The sequence below is a fragment of the Eptatretus burgeri genome, chromosome 16, assembly GCF_056783735.1.
Source record: "Eptatretus burgeri isolate ZD-2024b chromosome 16, Ebu_testis_v1, whole genome shotgun sequence".
Taxonomy (NCBI): domain Eukaryota; kingdom Metazoa; phylum Chordata; class Myxini; order Myxiniformes; family Myxinidae; genus Eptatretus; species Eptatretus burgeri.
In genome coordinates, this window is record NC_140976.1 from 24,703,056 (window position 1) to 24,729,257 (window position 26,202).

A 26,202-nucleotide genomic window follows, 5' to 3' on the forward strand; every position below is an offset into this window, starting at 1 on the left:
CAGTTGAAGTGTACCTATGATAACCAGAGTTGGTGTCAAAGCCACCCAATGCTCGCCTGTTTATACATTTATCGTTTTTAAAAGACGAGTCTAATAATTAATATTTTTTATAAAGCATTGCAGTGAAGTATAATTATAAAGCAATATATGTATTTGTATGTTGTAATCAGTAACAAGAGCGCAAGTGAGCACAATATACGCCCTAACAAGAAGGTGTGTACAGAATTGTGCTACTACATGGAAAACAGCATCCTGGTTGCCATGGCAACCACTTTAGATGACGAACGTATGTCATGACACACCGTCTTCACAGTCTGTACCTATGTACCAAATATGAAACGTGAAAGTTGAAAACTTTGGGAGTTAGAGTGCAGACAGGAACGGACGGACAGACAGACAGACAGACAGACACATGGATGACCGGTATCACATAATACGCCCCGATATGTATGTGTGTGTATATATATATATATACATATACATATACATATACATATACACACACATATATATATATATATATATACATATATATATATATATATATATATATATATATATATATATATATATATATATATATATATATATATATATATATATATATATATATATATATATATATATATATATATATATATATATATATATATATATATATATATATATTGTTGCGGTCTTCGCGCCCGCCGGCGTGCTGACGGCCACGTAACTCGAATCGCGGCACGTCGCCCACCGGACGGACAATCCAGTCGTGACCCTCTCGGACTAACGCCGGGAACCAGTCACGGGTGGACCTTTCGGTCTCACCGCGATCGAGCCAATCAGCCCCCGCGTGGGATAGGGTTGCTCGCCAAATTCGACCTACCGAAGTACCCACGCGGAGGGTAGACCGGGCGATCGCACCTCGCCGCAGGTCGACTTCGGACACGGGCCACTTAAGCGACCCGTTCCGTACTATCAGAATAACCGAGCGGTGTTATCGTCGACCTCGACGGTTCGATTAATTATCGGGCGTATTCAGCCCACTACCAACCCTTTACGTGAAGCAAGATGAGGATTCAATGGAGGAAAAGACGAAGCGAAGCGGGAGAACAGTTCAACAATAAAGCACATTTATTCGCGGCACACGGGAAGCACACAAATACAATTCCACCAAATGCACACAAAAAAAGAAAACACAATTCCATTTACACAAAAAGCAAATATAAAAGTGAAAACACAGTGCAGAGCTAATACCGACTACCGAGCACACGGCAACACTTATACAATTCTACTTCACAGACGGCGCCGACAACACATACCCAAAACCAAGGAAAGAATACCCTCAAGGATGAGGCGGGCCTGAGGCCGAGACCGGGTCGCGCCTACCCGTCTGGTGATGAGACGCGGAGCGGCGATGGCGCCTCACTCCGCGGGCCTCGCGGACAGTGCCTGGTAGGGGGTGGGAACGGGGCCCCCTTGGTCGCACTATCTCAGCGCGGGGGGAAACAGGAGGGGGTTGCTGATGCTCGGGGTATAGAGGATCTTTATTATCCCTGGTGTGCGTCTCCACCTCGGCCAGGTCGCGCTGCCGGCCTTCCTCGGGCGTGCAGCTCCCGGCACCGTCGCGAGCACCCCCTCGTCTGCCTTCGCCGCTGCCGCCTCTCCGCCTCTGGACTCTCCACCCTGGACTCTTCTTTGGGCTCTCCTCGTTCGACTCTCTTCAGCTTCTCCAGCTACTGCAGGCTTTGGGCTCCAGACTTCCACACTCTCTGACTGACGAACACGGTCCTTTTATCCCCCCGTAGCTTCGCCTTTGACCCCCTCCCTTTGACCTTTCACCTCGCTCCCCATTGGCCCGAGAAAAAGTGGGCGTGAAGGCTTTTTGATCCACAAATTTGCATATATCGATCGTTCTGGAGGCGGGGCCAAATCGCCCCTCGCTCACCGATTGGACGGCAAAAAGTGGGCGTGTGTCGTTTTTGAAGCACAAAATCCGTGATTTTGTACACGCTGTTCGACGTGCGCCCTGCACGAGTCCAACACCGGTACCCACAGCGGGGCAAGAACGGTGGCGATGCTACGGTTGCGAGGTGTGACGTGAAGGTCGTGGCGGTTGTGGTGAAGCGGTGTTGTGGTTGGTGGTTGATGTTGTGGTTGTGGTGGTAATCATGGCGGTTGGTCCAAAATAAAGATAGTAAAAGAAAAACGGCTATCCTGAAGAGTCGCAGCACGTATAAATGACATGTATTCCCACTAGACAACGGGTTTGGGCCTAACTACACATGCACTTACCGAGATACCTCACCTAAGGGACCTGAATGGTGGTTTGCGAATTTGGTAACCACAACAATATATATATACATATATATATACATATATATATATATATATATATATATATATATATATATATATATATATATATATATATATATATATATATATATATATATATATATATATATATATATATATATATATATACACACACGCATACATCGGGCGTATAAAAAAAGTGTGGTAGATAAAAACATTAGAAAGGAAACGAGAGGGGGAGCACTCTGGAGAGTGCAAAACCTCCGCCGCCAATACTGCTGGGTCACTCGAGTGAACCTTATATCTTATTCATTAAATATGATGTCAACAGTGCTGACACTTATAGTTCTTTTCTCCAACATTTTTTTTTTTGGGGGGGGGGGGGTTGGAAATCACTTAAAACATATTGAAATGCAAAAAAAAATTTTTTTTTTCTCAAACTATTTTTGGGGGGGGGGAGACCAAGTCCAAAATCTAATGGCATGATCCTTGGACCAAACCTAACCCCCACACCAAGATTCGTCGAAATCCGTCAAGGAGTTTTTTCCGTAATACAAAAAATTTAACATTTTCACGCCCACGTTGACGCTCACGCCGGGGTATCGCAAAAGCTCTCTGTTCTTCGAACAGGCGAGCTAAAAACTACAGACCTCTACGTGCTTTGTAAGTGGGAAAACCTGCAAAATAGGCAGTGTATCAAATACTTGTTCTCCCCACTGTATATATAAAAATAAAACTTAGTCCAACATCCTACACCCTTCACATTGGTGTTGGACTGTGTCCAATGGAGATCGGGGGAGTGCTCGTCACACTCCACATGTTTTGATGTAATAGTGTTACGGTTGTGGAAATTGGCATTACACCATAAAGAGTCCTCAGGTGAGATTTCTCGGTAAGTCCATGTGTAGTTAGCCCAAACCCGTTGAATAGAGGGATTATGTGTGATTCATCTGGACTGCGACGCTTTGAGTTAGCCATTTTTTTCTTTCTCTATTATTATTTTCGACCAATAAGAAGCCAACAACGCAAACAGCCACTACCCTTACCTTCACATCTCCATCCCGCAAACATCGCTTCACCGCCGTTCCCAAACGACACCATAACCATCAAACCACCACCTTCGCCTTTCTCCTTCAAAACCAACAACCGCACCACCTGTGAACACTGAACATTGAGCTGTCTCGGGCCCGTTCGGCGATTGGTGCCAAACGCACCGAGCCGCGAGCGCAAATGGCGGCCTTTCCGAGGGGAAAATTTGGATCCAAAATGCTTCACGCCCACTTCCCCTCCGTCCAATGGGCGAACGCGAGGCAGCTTGGCCCCGCCTCCAAGCACGTTTGTGAAGTCCGTTTATGCAAATATGCGGATCCAGGGAGGTTCACGCCCCTTTTTGCCCGACCATTGGCTGAACAGAGGGTGGCGCGGCACAGCCTCCAATCGCGTTTTGATCCGCATATTTGCATATCGGCTCCTCCTGAGACCTATATAGAGACGAGCGCAAGGCGACTCGCAAGCGTGAGTTGGGAGAAGAGCGGGCGTGAGCTGAGTGGAACTGAGAGAGGGCGAGTCGAGCTTGGAGAGAAGTTGCGGAAGAGTTGCAGGGAAGACGGCGGATGGCGACGAGGTCGCGGTGTGGGGGTCGCTCGACTCGTCGCGAGATCCAGGCCGACCAGCCATACCCCTCTCCCCGAGCATCAACGATTTCCCCCCCCCCATTCGCGCTGAGATAGTGCCGAGGGGGGCCCCCGTTCCCCCCACCCTAAACGTGGTGCCAATGGGACCGCTCGCGCAGAGCACGCCGGAGAGGACTCGCCGACCACGCCAGGGCACGGAGTCGGGGCGCAGCGGCGCGAACATTGCTGCTTGCAATCACGAGGGTGTCACGAGGACGCGGGTAAGACCTCCCCGGTCTCGTGGACCCGGCCGATCTTCCAGGATCCACGTACATTTGGTCTATGGGCCTGTCTGCCTCCTTCCCTGTGAGGGTGGCTTTCTTCCTTTGCTTTTTGCGTAAATGCTTGTGGTGGTGCAGTCTTTCAAGTAGAACTGTGTAAGTGTTGCCTTGTGTACGCGTATGGTCGGTTTTAACTGCTTTTCTTACATTTGCTTTTTGTGCATTTTTGTATGGCTGTATACAAGTGCTTGTGTGTGTGTGTGTGTGTGTGTGTGTGTGTGTGTGTGTGTGTGTGTGTGTGTGTGTGTGTGTGTGTGTGTGTGTGTGTGTGCGTGTGTGTATGAGTGACTGTGTGTGTGTGTGTGTGTGGTGTGTGTGGTGTGTGTGGTGTGTGTGGTGTGTGTGTGTGTGGTGTGTGTGGTGTGTGTGGTGTGTGTGGTGTGGTGTGTGTGGTTTGTGTGGTTTGTGTGGTGTGGTGTGGTGTGGTGTGGTGTGTGTGTGTTCTGTTCCTTTAACCCCATCTTTATCATGCAGTCTCTCCTCCTGTGTGTGTGAATAAAATGCTTGCTTGTTGAACTGTTCCCGCTCTGCTTCGTCTCCTTTCTTTTTAATTGACTCTCCATCCTGCATCGCGTAAGAGATTGGTAGTGGGTGTAAGTTCCCGGTAACTAATCCTAACCGTCGAGGTCGACGATAACTCCGCTCGGTTATCTCTGCAGTACAGAACGAACCGCTTAAGCGGTTCATTTCTGAAGTCGACCTACGGCGAGGTACGATCGCCCAATTAACCATCCACGTAGGTACTTAGGTAGGTCGAGTTTGGCGAACAACCCTATCCTATGCGGGTGGCCGATTGGCACGATTGTGGTGAGGTCGAAAGGCCCACCCGTGACGAGCTCCCAGCGTTGTTCCGAGAGGGTCACGACTGGATTGTCCGTCCGGTGGGCGACGTGCCGCGATTCGAGTTACGTGGCCGATCGCACGCCGGCGGGCGCGAATTCGCAACAATATGATATCTATTAGCGAACGCAGTGAGCTTCATACTTAACACACGCACATGAGAGAATAGGAAACAACAACAACAACAAAAAACACAATACCCCTGACTATTTGGAATCCGTGTCGTTAGCCATGACCTTTTGCTTCCGGTTGTTGTTAAACGCTGTGCGGTGTATAAACACGATTGGGTTTTATTTCTATCTTGTGAATATTACTTAACGCGTGCACATGAGAGAATAGGAAACAACAAAAACAACACAATACCCTGGCAATTGTGAATCCATGGCGTTGGCTATGACCATTTTGCTTCCGTTTTTTTTTTTTTTCCGCTTTTTGTCATGGGGAATGATGCATGCCGGGAGATCATGACCGGAAGTGTTTATTTCTTTCCCAAAGTTAATTTTATATTTCCAAAAGTGATTTTTTTCATGACAGGAAGTGTTTATTTTGTATTTAACATTACCGGGAGTGATTTTGAAACTCTTTCCGGAACTTTTAATCTCTTTTATTCTTGACCAGAAGTGATCGTTTATTTATTCAATTATTTTCCCCAAAGTTAATTTTAATAAAGATATCTCCCGCATCATCAAAAAAATTTTTTTTTTAATCGTGATGTACATCATTTGATCGCTGATCCCGAATCCAGGCCGAAGTAACCAGAAATTGCGTCAAAATCATCAGCTGTGCGGCGCTTACATGTACCACGGTATAGTTGGCAAGTATACAGTTGTGAACAAGTTTTATGTAAAGTCAGAAGCGAATGGAAGAAGAATTCAACGTTCGCTTCTCGGCTTTGCCTATTCCATATTATATACACATATATAAAAATATAACTTAGTCCAACATCCTACACTCTACACATTGGTGTAGGACTGTGTCCAATGGAGATCGGGGGAGTGCTCGTCACACTCCATATGTTTTGATGTATGTAATATATATATATATATATATATATATATATATATATATATATATATATATATATATATATATATATATATATATATATATATATATATATATATATATATATATATATATATATATATATATATATATATATATATATATATATATATATATATATATATATATATATATGTACGTACATACATATCACACTTGTTTCACACTCAAATACAGATCACATATCACACTCAAAGGGAGGAGGAGCTCCTTGTGAGCCAACGGCCATCCATATCTAGTGCCCAACTGTGTCTGCGGACGTCCTCCTGCAGTTGGGTTACTTCTTATTCGGAGGTTGGTGGCAGGATTTGCACTCCGGCCACTGTAAAACCCTTCATTCCGCAAAAAAATCTGAAAACCCACTCCGTGGGAGTACCTCCTGTGGAGCTTCCCTTCGCAGGGCAGCTCACCGGATGACAGGATTGGGGCAAAGCCTTCGGGACCCCCAATCTTTGATAGGAGGGAAACCACGGGGTAACATCCCTGGGTCAGATTGCGGGAGAGTGTGTCGGAGTGGTGCTGAGGTGTCGTCCACCAGACGCCGGTCTCCTTGGGTTAACCTGAGGCGGTCCCTTTGGGTGGGTGCCTGGAATGTCCTATCCCTAAGAGAGGATGATCACCTGTCTCTGTTATCATCTGAGCTCAAGCGTTTGGACATCGGGATTGCAGCTCTCTCTGAGGTTCGGAGACCGGATTGCGGCGAGATAATGGTGGGTGGTTACACCTACTATTGGTCTGGTCGCTCTGATGGTTACCATACCCAAGGAGTTGCTGTAGCTGTGTCCAATAAGCTGACCCCAATGATAATTGAGGTAACACCGGTCAACGAGCGTATTATGAGATTAAGGATTCGCCACTCCTTAGGTGTCATTTCCCTGGTCTCTATTTATGCTCCGACCGAGGCGAGTGATCTCACCGTGAAGGACACATTCTACTCTACACTCGAGTCTGTGGTTGATCAGTGCCCCAGACGAGATACACTTCTAGTCTTGGGGGATTTCAATGCATCGACTGGAACTGATAGGGATGGTTATGAGACATGTTGGTCCCCATGGGTCAGGAACTATGAACCAGAATAGCACTAAGTTCCTTGACTTTGCAAGAAGTCATGGACTTAGGGTGGCTGGCTCATGGTTTCAGCGCCCACAAGCTCAACGCTGGACTTGGTATTCCAACGCTGGCGGTGTGGCAAAGGAGATTGACCATGTCCTCATTGACGGTCATTGGAGGATGATCCAGAACTGCAGGGTCTACCGGAGTGATCAGTTCCTCAATACTGACCACAGGCTTGTTGTAGCAACTCTAAAGCTGCACCTTAAATCCTGGAGAATGGTACCATCCCAGCCGAGGCTGGATGTTGCCAAGCTCAGGGATGAGAGAGTAGCTGAGGAGTTTGCGAACAGGCTGAGTGGACACTTGGGGGGTCTGGGTGCTTTGGGGGGTCCTGAAGAGTTCTGGAGCACCTTCAAGACCACCGTCCTTGATGTTGCCGGTGGATGCCTTGGAGTTCACCACAGGGCAAAGAAGAATTTTGTCTCTCAAGGGACACTGGATACCATTGACCAGTCGCAGGGCCAGGCTGAATGGCAGAGCTGAGCTGTTCAGGGAGCTGAGGCGTAAAACTGTACGTGCACTGAGGGTGGACAATGAAGTCGATGTGCGAAGAATCTGTGAGGGAGTAGAGCATCACCTGTGGACAGGTGATTCTCGTCCCGCTTACAGGGGAATTCGCGCATTACGTTCATCCAAGCCCATCCCTCGGAGCACTACAGTTCGAGCAGAGAGTGGTAGGCTCTTGACAGAGGAGTCTGAAGTGAAGGCCCGCTGGGCTGGTTACTTTGAGCGGTTGTACCAGGCTGATCCCCCAGCTGTCGAGTTGGACGTCAAGGGTGTTACAATCCCTGTTGCTGACCCTCAAATCAACTGTGGTCCACCATCGCTTGTGGAAACACGGGCTGCGGTGAACCAGTTGAAACGGGGCAAAGCTCCAGGGATCTGTGGCATTCATGCTGAACTTCTCAAGGCTGGTGGAAATGCTGCACTCGTGTCGTTACATGCAGTTTTGTGCTCTGCCTGGAACACAGGCATCATCCCAACTGACTGGAAGAGGGGCCTTGTTGTCCCTCTCTGGAAAGGGAAGGGTGATCGCCAAGACTGCAACAACTACCGAGGGGTGACGCTGCTCTCAGTGCCGGGCAAGGTCTTTGCTCGGATAATTCTTGATAGGGTTCGCCACCATCTGCTTGAGCACCAGCGTCCAGAGCAGTCAGGCTTTACACCAAAGAGGTCAACGATTGACCGTATCCTTGCCCTTCGTGTCCTCACCGAATGCAGGCGAGAGTTTCGGCAGGGGCTGCTTGCAGCCTATGTTGATCTCTGTAAAGCATTTGATTCAGTGAATCGGGATGTCCTCTGGAGGATTCTTGCTCTTCGTGGGGTGCCACCGAAACTGATCGATCTGATGTCTGAACTCTACTCTGGTACTGAGAGTGCTGTGAAGTGTGGTGGTACCATCTGACTTATTTTCAGTTGTTACTGGAGTTCATCAGGGATGTGTACTTGCCCCCACACTTTTCAGCACTTGTATGGACTGGATTTTTGGGAGGATGTCGGAGAGATCAAGTTGCGGTGCATCGTTTGGCAATGTCAAGATCTCGGACCTTGATTTTGCAGATGATGCAGTCATCTTTGCGGAGACCTTAGATATCCTTTTGGGGGCCCTCGACGTGCTGAATGAGGAGTCGGAGCCGTTGGGATTACGGATTTCTTGGGTCAAAACTAAGATGCAGGCTTTCGGTGACATCTTGGATGCTGCTGTCCTGTCTGTGTCTGTTTGTGGTGAGGATGTTGAGGTCGTGGATAGATTCACTTACCTTGGCAGTGATATTCATGTCTCCGCAGGTTGTGAGCCGGAGGTCAATAGACGTCTGGGTCGGGCCTGGGGAGTCATGGATTCACTGGATCATGGGGTGTGGCGCTGCCGGTACCTGTGCGGGAGGACGAAAGTCCGAGTCTTCAGGTCCTTGGTACTTCCAGTCTTGCTCTATGGGTGCGAGACTTGGACTTTGACCAAGGATCTGAGACGGAGACTTAATTCCTTTGGTACCAGGTCTCTTCGGAGAATCCTTGGCTATCGCTGGTCGGATTTTGTGTCCAATGAGCGGTTGCTGAGAGAGACTCGGATGAGATTTGTTACCTGCATAGTCCGTGAGCGTCAGCTGCGGCTGTATGGACATGTGGCTCGTTTTCCTGACGCTGATCCTGCTCACCAGATTCTCTCAGCGAGAGAGTCTCATGAGTGGAGGAGGCCAGTGGGCCGACCACGTGCCTCATGGTTGCAGCAGGTTGACAATCATCTCAAGGAGATGGGGATGGGCCTGGCATCTGCCTGGGGGATGGCCAGACGGAGGCCCCTGGAGTACCGGCGGAAAGTGGACGCAGCGACGCGCTGTTCTGGCACATGCTCCCATACCTGACCTGACCTGACACTTGTTTCCTATGGAGAGTACTTGACATGTGGCAAGGTTCATTTTTTTTTTTCCATCGAGTGATTTCAGAGAAACACAGGTCCAAAAAGTTTTTCCTTTTGTCCAACATGGCTGACACACCACGTGACCTATTACATCATAATTATCATTCTACATGAGTAGTTGCACCTGTAGTGAAAATTGTGTGAATTGGATAACAAGAGAAAACATAAAATTAGCATGGATGTACGTACTGTCAGCCGGAAAACAATGCCTCGGGCGACTTAGTCAGTGGAGGCGTAAGAACACACAAGCGAAATGTCAACATGTGCGAGAATCCCTTCGAAGTTTATTTCCATGCAGCACGTTATGGGTGTCGGATTATTATCTTGTACGAATGGCCTGACCCAGGGTACTCACCACCCCCACCCCCCCCCCACAACAACCCTTCCAACATGTTTGCAAAATCAGTTGCATTGGCAGAGCTAGGGGGGGGTTCCTCTTCTACGATGTTTCAGAACTCCGCAAACATACAGAGAGAATTGACATGGGGGGGCGGGATTTGGCTGGAGGGTGGGGAGGGGAAGGTGGGTAGTACAAAATCTTCCCAAGATGCTGACGTTTCTACACAGAAAATTTGGGGGCTCTCGGAGCTACGGCTTTCTGTGAAAGAATAATGTACAAACCAACACCAAACACTTGAAAATATTTGCATCGATAACCAACTTTGAAGTGAATAAGGTAAAGCATGAGGTCTGCTCACTCAGGACGGCGATAACGCCAGACTCGAAGAGCAGGCAATCCTCTCGGTGCCTCGCTTCGAGGATGATGCTGTTGGTTTGTGACTCGGCCTTGTGCAGAACTCGGAAACCCTTGCTCAGGGCCATCTCTTCCCAGCTCAAACTTCTCAATCACAGGCCGACCGAAGGACACTGCAACAAGTGAAGGAAGCTGGATTTGAGAAGCGAAACAGAAACCAATGGATATTTCCCAAAATGAGTCTATCTTTTAACACTCTTTTTTTTTCTTCAACACAGCCAAAAGTTACACCTGGTTGTTTCAACACATTTTCCTCCGGGACAGTGTGAAAGAAAACAATGCAAACAATGAAGGTAAATGTCATATTGAGGTGGATCAGGACTCACATGGAAGAAGTCAAAATAAATGAATCAGCAATTGTTGGGGTGTGGGGGAGGGTTAAGAAGCTGACATTTCTTTCACAAGAAACCATGAAAATAATAATTACAAATAACAACTCTTGCTTCTCCTTTTCCTGCTCCCTTCAGCCTGCCCTTAACCTTTGGCCACCACTTATCTATGTGGAAGTCAGCACGCATTCGTCCCATCCACAAAAATGGTGCGATAAACAAATAGACTTTAAACCAGCAAGTTTCCTTCCAATGACGAACAAAGTTGTGGAATCCATAATCACTGGCACTGTTGACAAAATCTTTCTTCTTTGCAAACAGCCTCATCTTTGGCCATCATTTAGACTGCAGTCAAGTCTGGATGTGCTTCTGCTCTTCTCTCAGCAATGGTCACAGGTACAACACTCAAACATGAGGTCAGGACCATTTCCAGGGACGCATAATCTCGGGCTTTTGAAAGGGTAACAACTTGTTCTGCGGTCTAAGCCTGCTGCCTGTGGCATTCAAGCCTGCCATTTCTGGATTTCTAACTTCCTCCACTCAAACAATCCTGCGAGTCTACTTTCCCCATGAAGGATGAGTTGGTTTGTGACAAGAACAAGCCAATTAGATTTTGGTAAAGGTCTGGATTCAGATTCGACCCATCAGTGGGATACAAAACATAAACTGTTCAGCCAGGCAGAGGTATGCGCTCTACTGAGTGCCATTCCATTTTGCCAAGTGTCACTCGACAAGTGATTTTTCATCTCTCTATCACCCTTGCTTGTCCAATTTCCCTGAATGAATGAGGTGCCAATGTCTGTAGTTTCATGATAAGGTGACCATCTAAGGGGCTTTTATAAAGATGACATTTTTTTGTCATTGTGTGTGTATATATATATATATATATATATATATATATATATATATATATATATATATATATATATATATATATATATATATATATATATATTAACATGAACATTCGTTTCCAACCAACCTGCCCAATTGTCTTTTTCTCTATTGGTTAGACACTTGTATGTAAATAGTATATGGAAGATGGGAGTTTTGCTATGGTCAGAGACTAGCCGACAAACTTGCGTCTGCCATTCTCGATTTATAGGAGTGGGGCGTCGACAGCACAGTTCCCCATCTGTGAGGATGAATTTGCCAGAAAGATAATGCGGGAATTGGGCATGAGGACCCTGCCTGTCGCAGACCGTCCATGGTTGCTTAGCAACCCATCGTGCCACAGTGTTTTCTGCGGCTCGTCATCTTCAGGGCCAAAGGTCGAGAAACAGGTCCAATTAGCCCCTCAGGACTCAGCCTGCAAACCTGTAACAATGCCTTTCAATCCTGGTAAACGTCATTCTCACCGGTATACCAGGAAGATTGTAAAACAAACCAACCTATCCTTCCTTCCATAGTCTGCAATTGGAAGAAGTTCAATCTCTTGAATGTCTTAGCCTTATCATCAGACATGAACTCCAAGGATGACCATTGAGCAGAGCTTTTTTTTTTTTTTTTGTATACCTTGGTCGAGGCTCGTATGAGAGCTAACACACAACTCACAGCAAGTGAGGATGGGACGGGGAACATGGCGAAGAGAAGATGGACATTTCAGGGATTTTCAGGAAGGAAAGCAGGAGAAATGAAGGAAGTGGGCTTGGGTGGATTATCGGGGGTAGAAAAGATCAAGGATTTGGATGGGGGAAGATAAGAGGTGGTGGTAAACAGCTGTTTTGAAAGCCTGGAGGGAACAATGGGAAAGAATAGAGTGAGGGAGTTTATTCCAAAGGCGGGAAAAAAGAGGAATGAAAGAGTGAAGATGAGCAGTGATTCGTGATTTTGGTAGTTTTACCAGAAGGGGGTTGTTGGCGGACCTTGAGCGCCCTGTGGAAATGTGGTGGGGACAAATCGCAGAGAGAGCGGGGGGGCAAGGCTGGAGAGGAGTCGGTAGAAGACAGAAAGACCACCGACCAACCTGCGGTGATCAAGTGAGAGGCCCAAAGACTCAGCTTCATTGCGGGAGATGCCGATGATCTTAAATGCCCTGGTTTCGACAGCGTGAAGCCGAGAAAGGTGGGAGGCAGGAGCACCAGCCCAGAGGGGAGAGCAGTACTCCAACAGGCTACGGACAAAAGCTTTGTAAGTGGTCAGGAGCTCAAGAGGGCCGAGGAAGGACTTAGCACGACGGAGGATTCCCAGTCGGCGACTGGCTTTTGAGGCGAGGTTGGAAATGTGACTTTCCCAGGAAAGGTCATGGCAGATGGTGAGACCTAGAAGCTTGAAAGAAAAGACTTCTTCCAGAGGATTGTTGAGAAAGTGGATGGGGGGGTTTTGTAAACGGTCTTTTAGAAGAGACTTAGTGAGAGTGTGAGATTTGTCTGGATTGAAAGGCATGTTCCACGTGTTGGACCAGTTTGTGATTTTATCCAGATCTGCAGTGAGCGAAGAAGCTGCTGCTTGCCGGTCTGAGGGATGACAGATGGTACGGCAGAGGGTGGAGTCGTCGGCAAAGAGAAATAGAGGATTTTCCAGAGAGTCCGAGAGATCATTGATGAAAACCAGAAAAAGAACAGGGCCCAGAACGCTACCTTGAGGAACGCCAGCCTGCACAGGAAGAGGGGATGAAAGAACTCCATTTAGGGCCACACGTTGACTGCGACAGGAGAGGAAGTCTGCGAGCCATGAGTGGAGATGGCCTTGAATACCATGGGAAGAGAGTTTGGTGAGTAGGGCAGGGTGCCAGACTGTGTCAAAAGCACGTGATATGTCCAGGGATACGGCTCGGATTTCCTGTCTGGCATTGAGGACCTCCATCCATTGATGGGAGAGCAGAAGCAGTATATCCAGGGTAGAGTGACCTGGTCTGAAACCAAATTGATGATTGGAAATCAAGCCATTGGAGAAGAGGAAGGATTTCATGTCTGAAGCGATGATGGATTCCATCACCTTGCTGATGATTGGGAGAAGGCTGATTGGTCTGTAGTTACAGGGATCTGTTTTTGCACCTTTTATGCAGGGCAGTGATGTTAGCAGATTTCCAAGCAGATGGCAGATGACCTTGGGCAAATGAGAGGGTGAATAGAACAGAGAGAGGGTGAGCAAGAGCAGAAGAGCAGGCTTTGAGGACACGTGGGCTGATGCCGTCTGGACCGGTTGCAGAATCTGACTCGAGGTTTGAAAGCAAGCTCTCCACCTTGTCAGGAGAAAAGGATACAGAGTCCAGGGACAGTTGGGTGCGACTGGGTAAAGTGGGTAGAGATAGTGATGGGTTTAGGACACAAGATTTAGCTGCAAACACCGAGTTTAGACATTCAGCTTTATCACGTGTGGAATCAGCAGTGCGGCCATTTGAGGTAAGGGAGGGGACGGAGGGGGAACATACACCAGAAACAGATTTGATTAAACGCCACCAGGATTTTGAGGAGGGAGAGAGGTTTGAGAGTTCAGACTTGAGATGAGAAAGATGTTGTTTTCTGGCTCTCCTGAGGGTAGATACACACTTGTTCCGAGCTTTGTGGAAAGAACTGAGATTGCCCTCAGTTGGGTTTGCTTTCCATGAGGCAAAGGCAAGTTGTTTCAGGACAACTGCCTCGCCACAAGCTTCAGTAAACCAAGGGCGGGAGGAAGGGTAAGACAACTGAACACGAGAGGGGATAAATCTGTGCATGAGGGAGAGCAAGTTTCTTTGAAAGAATTCCCAGGATGAGTTGATGTTTGAGAAAGTAGTGATAGGAGACCAGTCTGTAAGTTTGAAGGCTGCTCGGAGACTCTGCCAGTCGGCTTGAGTGAAATGCCAGACTCGATGGCGGTGAGGTGGTTCTCTGATAACAGCCAGAGAGATGTCCACTTTGACAAGGACGTGGTCAGAAGAACCAATTGGAGCGAAGGAAGAGCAGCAGATATTGTCAGGGAAATTTGTCAAAATCAGATCCAGAAGAGATGGAGTACCATTGGTTGAGATCCGGGTCGGGAAGTTGACCGATTGAGTCAGTCCCAATGAGTCGCAGAAAGCTTTTGCTGAGGTGCCATGGCAGGTGAGAGAGGTACCCACACCTAGCCAACTGGCGTGATGACAATTGAAGTCACCACATAAGAGGAAGAGAGAGTTTGGATGAGAAGATAGAAGATGGTCCATGTTTTCGGATAGTGAGGTGTAGATGGAGTCATCACTGTTCGGTGGACGGTACAGTACACATATAAACATGAGGTGGGAGTGGAGGGGAAGCCGAAGCCAGAGGTATTCCTGGGGGTGTGGGGGAGTGAGAACAGTGCATGGAGAGCAGTGCATGTGAGAGCTGTCACTTGAAGTCAGCTAAACATGGAGCATAGTTGACCTTTCCCAGTCATTCCTTAAAAAGTAGAACTCAAAGACCACAAAGGCTTTATCTGTAGTTCAATGGAGTCCGTTTGTCTCTCTCTGGGCATCCAAGCACTTTTTTTTCTTCCCCTCATTCTCCAATTCTGAAGAATCTAAAACCCTAAATATAATAAAGCAAAAGCACACCAATTGCTCACATCACAGATAGTTCGGTGGTTCCTCTTATTTGTAACCACCTCTCCTCCAGTCTCACCATCTCTGCTCTGTCAGCCCTCTGATCCTTCCCTGTTCCTCTGACACAAATATTCTTCCAGTAACCACTTCCTGGTTAAATTCCCAGAATGCAGGTTTGCCACACAGCTCCACTCTTTTGTTCCCCTTTTCTCCCGTTTGTGGATTCACTTTCCGAAGGTGGGTCAATTGCACTCTTCCCTCCAGGGCTTCAAATAGGCGGTACACTGCCACCTCACATCATCCCACATCCCAACCTGCAATTATTTTCTTCCCCCATAAACCCAACCCTTCACTTACAAGTTCCCATATTTCTTCCCCTGCTCACTTACCCACTTTCCTGTTTGTCGAGTCCAACTGTAGCCCCACCACCAGGTAATTGCCTTTTACCATTCGTCACAAGCAGATATCTTGTATAAATGTACACACACATACAATGTACATGTACAACCAAGTAAGGGGCCTCACAATAGGCTCTACCTTCAATTATGCCATGACAAGAATGTTAACCTTGGTGCGCACATTACAAGTTCCTGAAAAAGAAATCAGAAAGGGGACAGAAACATGCAACAAAAGACTCATAAATCATCGTTAACTGAAACAGAAGCAGTCGCATCATGATTTTATCGAGCACGTCAAAACGTTCAAAACCGAAAAGGTAGTCAAAAAAAAAGGTAGTCAGAAAAGGTAGTCAAAATATATATATATATTCAAGAGCTTTATCGACGTACCCAATTTATTGGCATTTTAACCACATTTTATTTCGACATATCTTCCTTTGGGTAAATAAATAAATAAATAATAAAAAAAAAAAAATAAATAAAAAAAAAAAAAAAAATCGCTCACATACATTTTACCCACCGATTTACATGATAGTCAACCTTTCGGTTGGTGTCATTTACGGGTGATTGAGAAACGAATCAGCAAAAGCAACAATCAAATCACCAAAGAGCAAACAGCATGCAACAACTAGAACGACACTCGGTCGAGCGCATACCCCCCCGCCCCCTTCCAAGGCTGAACAGTTTACGTTTTGTATCACACAGATAGGCCAGATCTGCATCCAGACATGAACCAAACTCGAATTGGCTTGTTCTTTTCACATAACCAACTCGTCCACCAAGTTTTGTCACTTACTGTGTATCGTTTTTGGCCCTTTCAATGGAGAAAAGTCACTTGGAAAAAAAATAAAATAATAATAATAAAATAATAAAAACCCAGCATATCCAAATGTGCACCAAATTTGAATCAATTAGTCCTTGTCACGCACCTAACTGGTCCACCAAAATTGGTCCAAATCCGTAAAACAGACAAACAGACAGACGTAAAAACAACCTCCATCCTCCTTTGGTGACTGAGGTAATAAAATTACAGGGAATCATTGATCAAAGGCATAACATTTGAGCTCAGCCGTTCACGCCAGGCTGGTGAGTGCCTCAATGTGGCATCCGTCGCAATGACCCACCCTCCCAGGGTTCAATTATTAACAAACTCAAACAATGAAATTCAACATGTCTCTCATCACTTCCAAACTTGGCCTTTACCCCAAGACAAGAACTTGAGTTAAAACGTGAACTCTAACCTTGTGGAAATTTTGGGCAGAGGCTCTCAACCTTAAAGTTAATGGAGGGAAAAAGGTTTCAATATGTTCGACCATCATCAAATTATGGACTTTCCTATTGCATTTTACCTCCCAAACGAAATTGTTGCAATCACAAAAGTCATGATCCTTTATCAATGAATTTAAATCTCGGTACTTTCTTGGAATTCTCCTCTCCTCCTGTGGTCGACTTGCAGATCGAGATTACAACGATACACCCCCCCCCCCTTGACTCAGTGCAGTATGTCTATCCACGATACCTCTGAACCTCGTGGTCTCCCTGCAATCTCGACCTGTGGAACTCAGTTCAGTAGTTAAGGTGAATCATCCGTCTCTGGAACCATCTGTGCCCCATCTCCTCAATGCCACACTGCCCTCTGTTGCTCGACCATCAGTTGACCTTTCTCTTGAACTCCGTTAGTCTCAAGATTCAGCATATCAAGAACATTACGACAGTGATACTTCTCGATGACTGGTCTATTTTTGTCATGACAAACTCCACCCATCTGGTAACTTTATCATCACCCTGCTTTGAGTCATGGAAACAATTGGGCAAGATCTGGAAGAAAGGGTGCGTCAACTTTAACCGAACACCAGTCTCAATTTGACAGTACTTCCCGGCACTGCGTCAATCGTTTCAGCATGATGTCGACAATGATCAGACAGCCAAGATAAAGCTGATTCCTTCTCAGTGTCACTGTGGTGAATCTCTTGGTCAGCAAAGACATGTCAGTTCAGGCATCTTTGTGCACATTTTTATTCCAAACAGCTCTGCCGGCATTTTCCCTGTGGTAAAATGAGGTGTTGCTCCGTATGCAGCAACATACAACATTGCCTTTTTCCAGTCCTTCCCTTCAGCTTGCTTCATCCACTTGACGTTCTACTTCGCTATTTGCCTGCGGCCACTTTGGTGCACGATCACATGATGGTGATAGACGCTCGTCCATAGCTTTCATGAAGTCTACAAAAGTCTCACAAATTAACTGCAGGCCATTGTCAGAATACAGAGTGAATGGCATACCATTCCTCGCAGTCACTAGTTTCTCTGCCGTAGTGAACCTCATGAAGACATACCCAAAATAAATCATGACTTGCACCAACACGATATAGTAGGGAATCCCCCCCCCCAAATAATAACAAAAAAAAAAAATAAATCTACCGCGACATCTTCCCATGGCCTTTCTGGTAGCAATTTACTTCGCACCAGGTCTGGTGCATTTGGGGAACAAACAACCTTGATGGGGCTCGAACGGGACGAGTCGTTTCCGTGCACGCGTAACCCGAGCGGATGGTTGCCGAGGTCCCGTCGGTCCAAATGTACTTCTACAGCAGCAACGGCCTTTTTAAATTCCCCAACACACACCATGTTCAAACAATGAAGAAAACACAGAAACGAGCTGATACATTCAACAAATGGATCTTTATTTACAATAGGTGGGGAGGGAACACATAAAGGGCAGAGTTATCCAACTATAAGAAATGCAGTATGTACAAGGCAAAAAGCACTTAACAGTTCCTACTTAAAGATGGGCCCACAGACAGATGCACACCCAAAAGAAACGGACCCAAAATGGTCTTTATTATCCCTTCGGCTCGGAGGGAAGTCGAGCTGAGGGGGCGAGAACATGGCAGGCTACCTGGCCGCGAGCGCGCAGCTGGGCGTCCACCTCCCTCCCGGAGCTCCGGTCGCCAGAAGACAGACCAGGGCCGCCAGATGCAGACCAGCATCAGCGACGAGATGTCCTCAGACCAGCGCCAGTGACGAGATGTCAAGAGAACCAGAACACGCGCTCGAGAAGACGGAGTGCAGATTGTTCTCTTCCTTAGTCGTCTTCTCGGGCGCGGTTCCTTGTGCGTGGCCTGCGCCTATTGGTCGACCGTCGGGGAACTCGCTCGCATCTCCCTGATTGGGCAAGAGCGACGTCAGGTCCTCGTGAACTCCGCCCACGTACGTAGGCAATGGCGTCGGTGTAGGATGGTGGGAGGAAGCGAAGGCAGGTGTCGTTGTAGTTATTGTTGCTATAAAAATCCTAACTATCAAAATAACTTCGCAGCGCATGAACATTTAATTACCCATTAAACAAGGGAAAGGGAGCTATCTATCCACATTTACTTATTGAAATAACTGAGCTTTGAGGACCTGAATGTCTGTGTGCACAAGGCTTCCAAATTCATAACAATACGGCACTCCTGGCAGGATTTGATGAATTTCTTCACGTCTTTCTCCATTCCGAGATACCACAATTTGTCTACAAGTTCTGTTTGGTACTGACAATTCCCAAATGACCTTCACGTACCAACATCACCAATCTTGGTCTCAACTTCCGTGACACCACAATCCAGTGGCCTCAAAGAACACAGTCTCCAATTGTGCATAGCTCATCTCACATGGCTACATATGTCTTATGTGGGCAGTTCTCCCATATCCAGCCTTGATACTTTGTCTGAGATCATTTAACGAGCCGTCTGTGTGTGAATCTCTCTACCTTTCTGCTCATCATCGTTTCAGGTGTTGAGTGTGGAGCCACAAATCAGACAAAATAAAGCTTCCTTCTCCTGTGAAGATTATTGGGTCTTGTTCACCTTTAAAAAGTCTCGACAGAGCATCCGCAATACTTGTCTTGCCAACAATGGTAGATGCCCACAGGCTCCATTAATCTGTGGGCATCTACAATGATAGCGTCCATTAAGCTATGGGCATATACAATGGTAGATGCTATGGCCATGGACATCTGAGGAAGCTATGGGCATCTACAATGGTAGCTTCCATGAATCTACACCTAACCCCCTTATACCTGTATTCTAGTGTATTGATCCTGGCACACAGCTTGGACCTCTGCAAGTATATCACCTCCAATGTCCTATGGTCAGTCATCGAGTCTAACTTGATGCCAAACAGGTACGCATGGAATTAAATTCACTCCAATATCACCAGATGCCTTCAGCATCACTGCAACAATACCAGTGCTGCCCGCCGCTTTAATATTCTTCATTTCATCGATGGCTTTCTTTACCCATTCATTCCTCATCTCGAAAGGTGGGCCCTGCACTGGCTCGACTGCCTCCAGAATATCCCTGCTCAAAGGGAGCTCCTCATTTAGCAGTTGCTCATAGTAATTTCAAGCATTTCTAATCTCCCCATGGTCAACCAGTACATTTCCCATATCATCCTTCACACATTGTTCTCCTATGAGCATTATTTTGACCGATCATTTGCTTTGATATCCCCTCTATTCCACTATCTCTAAATATCTTCCCTCTACTATCTGCATTACTTAACACATTACTCTAAAATCCTGTACTAATTTTTTTTAGCCTTGTAAACTTCCCTTCTTGCCCAAAGTTTTGGCACTAAGTATTCCTCCTTATCCCCTCCCTTTTTCCAAATCCTAAACAGTTTTCTTTTTTCTTGAATCACCATATCCACCTCATTATTCCACCATCTTGTAGCCTCAAATCCAGCTGGGCTCTTCGACCAGCCACATGTCTTTTCAGTAGCACGCAGCAGCCCATCTTTTAAAGAGGTCCAACAACTCTCTCCATCCTCTCCTACCATAGGGGTTCCAAGATTCATTTCCCGATATAGATTTTCCTTTACATTCTGATATTAGTTTCCATACTCTTCTCCTCAAGACGCAAGGTTTCCCCTTTTCCCTGCTCAAACTTAACTTCACATCACACACAAGCAACCAATGTTGTAAGGCACATTCTTCTCCACCTATTGTTTTCACATCCTGAACCAACTTCCTATCTAATCACCTAACGAGAAAGTAGTCCACCTGGCTCTTTATACCTCTGACTCATAAGTGATCAGTCTGCTCAGCCTTTTCTTAAACATTGTGGTGCAGATCATATCAAAAGCATCCCCAAACTCAAGTATTCCTTCACCTCCAGCATTTCTAACTCCAAAACCTGACCCACCATGCACACCTGCATATCCTTCTAAAAAATGCCCCAACATGTCCATTCAGATCCCCTCCGATCACAGCCATGATCTCAATTCAAGCCCACCTCTCCCTCCGAGAAACTACCCCACAATTCAAGCCAACCTCAATTCAAGCACCCCCACCTCCTTCTGGAAATCACCCAACAAATGAACCCCTCCACGCAACTCGAATCCACCCCACAATTCCAGCCCACCACCTCCCTCCCTCCTAGAATCCACCCCACAATTCAAGGCCACCCCTCCCTCCTAGAATCCACCCCACAATTCAAGCCCACCCGCAACCTAGAATCCACCCCACAATTCAAGGCCACCCCTCCCTCCTATAATCCACCCCACAATTCAAGGCCATCCCTCCCTCCAAGAATCCACCCCACAATTCAAGCTCACTCCCTCCCTCCTAGAATCCACCCCACAATTCAAGCCCACCCCTCCCTCCTAGAATCCACCCCACAATTCAAGCCCACCCCCTCCCTCCAAGAATCCACCCCACAAGTCAAGCCCACCCACACCCTCCCTCCTAGAATCCACCCCACAATTCAAGCCCACCCACACCCTCCCTCCCTCCTAGAATCCACCCCACAATTCAAGCCCACCCACACCCCCCCCCCTACGATCCACCCCACAATTCAAGCCCACCCACACCCTCCCTCCCTCCTAGAATCCACCCCACAATTCAAGCCCACCCACACCCTCCCTCCCTCCTAGAATCCACCCCACAATTCAAGCCCACCCACACCCTCCCTCCTAGAATCCACCCCACCCACTACCTCCCTCCTAGAATCCACCCCACAATTCAACCCCACCCCTCCCTCCTAGAATCCACCCCACAATTCAAGCCCACCCCTCCCTCCTAGAATCCACCCAAGTCAAGCCCATCCCCCTCCGAGAATCCACCCCACAATTCAAGCCCACCAACCCCCCCCTCCAAGAATCCACACCACAATTCAAGCCCACCCCTCCCTCTTAGAATCCACCCCACAATTCAAGCCCACCCCTCCCTCTTAGAATCCACCCCACAATTCAAGCCCACCCCTCCCTCTTAGAATCCACCCCACAATTCAAGCCCACCCCTCCCTCCTAGAATCCACCTCACAATTCAAGCCCACCCCTCCCTCCTAGAATCCACCCCACAATTCAAGCCCACCCCTCCCTCCTAGAATCCACCCCACAATTCAAGCCCACCCCTCCCTCCTAGAATCCACCCCACAATTCAAGCCCACCCCTCCCCCCTAGAATCCACCCCACAATTCAAGCCCACCCCTCCCTCCTAGAATCCACCCCACAATTCAAGCCCACCCTCCCTCCTAGAATCCACCCCACAATTCAAGCCCACCCCTCCCTCCTAGAATCCACCCCACAATTCAAGCCCACCCCTCCCTCCTAGAATCCACCCCACAATTCAAGCCCACCCTCCCTCCTAGAATCCACCCCACAATTCAAGCCCACCCCTCGCTCCTAGAATCCACCCCACAATTCAAGCCCACCCCTCCCTCCTAGAATCCACCCCACAATTCAAGCCCACCCCTCCCTCCTAGAATCCACCCCACAATTCAAGCCCACCCCTCCCTCCGAGAATCCACCCCACAATTCAAGCCCACCCCCTCCAAGAATCCACACCACAATTCAAGCCCACCCCTCCATCCTCGAATCCACCCCACAATTTAAGCCCACCCCTCCTTCCTCGAATCCACCCCACAATTTAAGCCCACCCTCCTTCCTCGAATCCACCCCATTATTCAAGCCCTTCTCTCACATCGAAACAACCCCACAATTCAAATCCCCCACCGCCTCGAAATTACCCAACAAATCCCCGCCCCCTGCGAGGGATCACACCCCACCCCCAAAATTTTTTTTAATAAATTAAAATAAATAAAAAGCCACCATTGAAACGATGGCAAAATTCACATACCTCCCCCAGAAACATGTCAAACATCATCCCCCACCCCACAATGTGAACCCCCCCTCCCCAAAAATTCAAGCCCATTATTATACTCCTCCCCTATCATTCCATCACAATTTTCGTTTGATCGGACTCGGACCGCAGAACAAAACCCACCGCTCGGTCACAGATGTTTGGGTTTTCCATGACGATGACGAACAGATAATGGAGGAAAATAATAAACATCAATTCTGACGAACGGAAACAACAACCTTCAAAAATGCTGCAAAATTCGCTCTTCTGTTCCTCAAACAAGCAGCAGAAGCACAGATCATTGGACTTTAAAAAGAACCCGCAATAACATCACAAATCACACACGAACGACATTGATGAAACAGGAAGAATAAACAACTAAAAGGACGTCGGTTCCTCAAAACATACCGGGTACCTCAGGCTGCGGCGCCCACCGTGCGCCCACTTCAGGCAACCAAGGGAGTGTATGAACTCATGAAAACGCAGACCGCTGTTTCCATGTTTTATATCCCATGCTGTGAACACACCGGCATTTCTTACATTTAACCAATGGTTTTGTTTCAGAACCATTTTATAAAAAGAAAAAACTGTTTTGCACTAAATATAAGGAAAGGAAATATTTTCGTTCAGCAGCATGAATAAGGAACTATGAAAACCGCCCGGCCGCAAATCCTTTCAATGCAGTACCCGAGTTAAAAAACAAAAAAAATTAAAAACTTCACTTATTTCATAGAATCTTCAGTTTAACTAACGCTTGCTGTATATAATTACATGCATGAGAACGGAGAATAAATTTTAAAAAAGGAAAAGGAGCTTGAAGCCATTCTAATTATACACCGCCTATGTACAATCCACCACAGCAACAATTCTGAAGTCAAGAAAAATAATAATCCGTCACCCTTTGAACAAAAGTCTCCAAAGTCTTATTATAATACTCATGTTGAAAGGAGGTTCATGATGATGATGATGATGATGATGACGATGATGATGATGGAGATGATGATGACGACGATGATGACGACGACGACGATGATGATGATGACAATGACGATGATGATGATGCCGATGATGATGACGATGATGATGATGCCAATGATGATGACGACGATGATGATGACGACGATGATGATGATGCCAATGATGATGATGATGACGACGATGATGATGATGACGACGATGATAATGATGATGCCGATGATGATGATGCCCATGATGATGATGCCCATGATGATGATGCCGATGAAGAAGAAGAAGATCCATTCCCTTTTACAGTTTTACAGGTTATAATTTATATTTGAATGATTTTAATCACCGCCCTCCTCGACTAAAAACGGTCGCTCGAACGAGTCAAACCCTTTACATGTTAGCGGGTCTGGAAGTAATACAATGTACGTTACAATTCCGTCGTAAATAATAAACCAGACTTGATGGTGTAATGGTTTGAGCGTTTGCACTGAGTCTGTGACGTCAGCGGTTCAAAAAATAATTAATCGCGACCAAACATCCGAATTTTTTTTTTTTTAAAACATCTTTGCGATCATAAAGCGATCACCAAAGGTAAGCATCTCCCAACCAGCCCGACCAGGGGAGGCTGATATTTCTTCGCGGTCGCCTTCTCTCCCCTGGCTTATCCCAATGATGGCAAACTTTTTTTTGGACCACAATATGACCCTGACCTTCAACATTTCGAGATAGAGTGTAAATAAAGAAAATGTGTCCCCATCTACAAACTATCCATAAAGCTCAACGTCATAAAAATCGGAGCAAAATTATTTAAGTTATGATGAATAAGGTATTTTTTGTTAATTCGGTCACAATCGGGAAAAAAAAATAGGTCAAGGACACAAATGAAATATCAGATACACAACTTCAATGCAGGTTGTTCACCATTATGATGCAAGAACATTTTAGAAGGCCAAGCAGTCTTTCAGCTGTGAGCCTCATTCACAAAATTGAGCAGACAAAAAAAAAAAAAACGTTCTTTTATTCAGACCACCATTTAACCTTGACATTTAATTCAGAGGGGTATGATGTAAATTAAGTGTAGCTGCGCCTTGCTCTAAGCTATTTATGGAGGGCAACTTCGTTTTGATCTGACAAACCCGAGTCGAGTTATGGTGAAAAATATTAAAATGGCGATAATTGGGTCATGACCTTAAATTAGGTCAAGGTTAAATAAAATTAGCCACAGGCTTTGTATTCCCATTATCGAGGCAAATTTAATTCCAAAAATTCTCGTACATTGGCAGAAAAAAAAACAAGCTCAAATGAGCTAAGATCCTCGCCCTCTTAATGATGACGTCATAAAAACGAATATGACGTCATTGTGATGTATCAGGTTTGCGATAAATTATCTGTGCTAATGCCCGGCTTGATTCCCGCAAACAATATTCAAACGGCTTGCCTAGTTTCCGAGATAATGGTATAGGCGATTTTCATTAGCGGCGATATTATGATGTCAACTTTTTTTCTCGGAAGAATTTCCAAAATCGGAGATGGTTACTGCCTGCGCGTGGGCTTTCTGCATATACATGGCAAGTTTCACGAAGATCCTATGAAAACTCTGGGTTGTGAAACAAAAAATGTCAAAAAATAGGAATGACGTCACAAATATTGATATGACATTATAGTGATGTATCATATGTGCGGTAATTCATCTCTGCTAATGCCCTGTTTGATTCCCGCAAGCAGAATTCAAAAAGCTTGCCTCGTTTGAGATAAAAAAAAATTTTCGGCGATTTCCATTAGCGGAGATATTTTGACGTCATAACTTTTTTACTTGGAGGAATTTTCAAAATCGGAGATGGTTACTGTCTGCGCAGGGTATTTTTACATATATATATATATATATATATATATATATATATATATATATATATATATATATATATATATATATATATATATATATATATATATATATATATATATATATATATATATATATATGCCAAGTTTCAGGAAGTTTCGATGAAAAATGTTGGCTGTGAAACAAAAAAGTCCACAAGAAGAACAACGTGAGTAAAACTTAGAGATCCTCCACGAGGATCTAAAAAGGTAGAGCACAGACAAACAACCATTGATGAGCAACCGTTACACAGACTCCACAAGGGCCTGATGGCCTCATCCTGCATTTAACTTACTTGTAAGGGAACTCACATTTGTCATAAAACGTTTCCCAATGAATGACTGTGCAACTGTTCCGATAGCACTGCAACTGGCTGTCCCTCAACACCGACTACAAACAGGTGTGTGCAGGAACATGAGGCTCGAGAAGAAGCTAAATGCAGCATCAGGAGGATTAGCCTACATCCAAAACCAACCGAGGATAAGCCTTTTTGGGGATAACCAGTTTAAACCGCGAAATTTCATTTCGTTTCGATAAGCGATTTTCATTTGCAATTCCAAGTTTCATGAACACCTTCCAAA

At 46.1% G+C, this 26,202-nt stretch overlaps 1 protein-coding gene across 6 annotated transcripts in view; it reads right to left on the minus strand.

Annotated features, from left to right (window-relative positions):
* Nucleotides 1-23,331, minus strand: part of SYNJ1 (synaptojanin 1) — a 120,392-nt gene extending 97,061 nt beyond the window's left edge. Inside the window, exons 1-2 of one of the 6 annotated variants that reach the window (XM_085860495.1) lie at nt 23,182-23,320; nt 10,391-10,559 (exon numbers count right to left, since the gene is read on the minus strand). In XM_085860495.1, coding sequence (XP_085716621.1) covers nt 10,391-10,514 — 124 coding nt within the window. In that variant the 5' untranslated portion in view covers nt 10,515-10,559; nt 23,182-23,320. The other 5 variants (XM_085860499.1, XM_085860498.1, XM_085860497.1 and 2 more) reach the window with 5 other exon arrangements.
* Between the last annotated feature and the right edge of the window lie 2,871 nt (nt 23,332-26,202).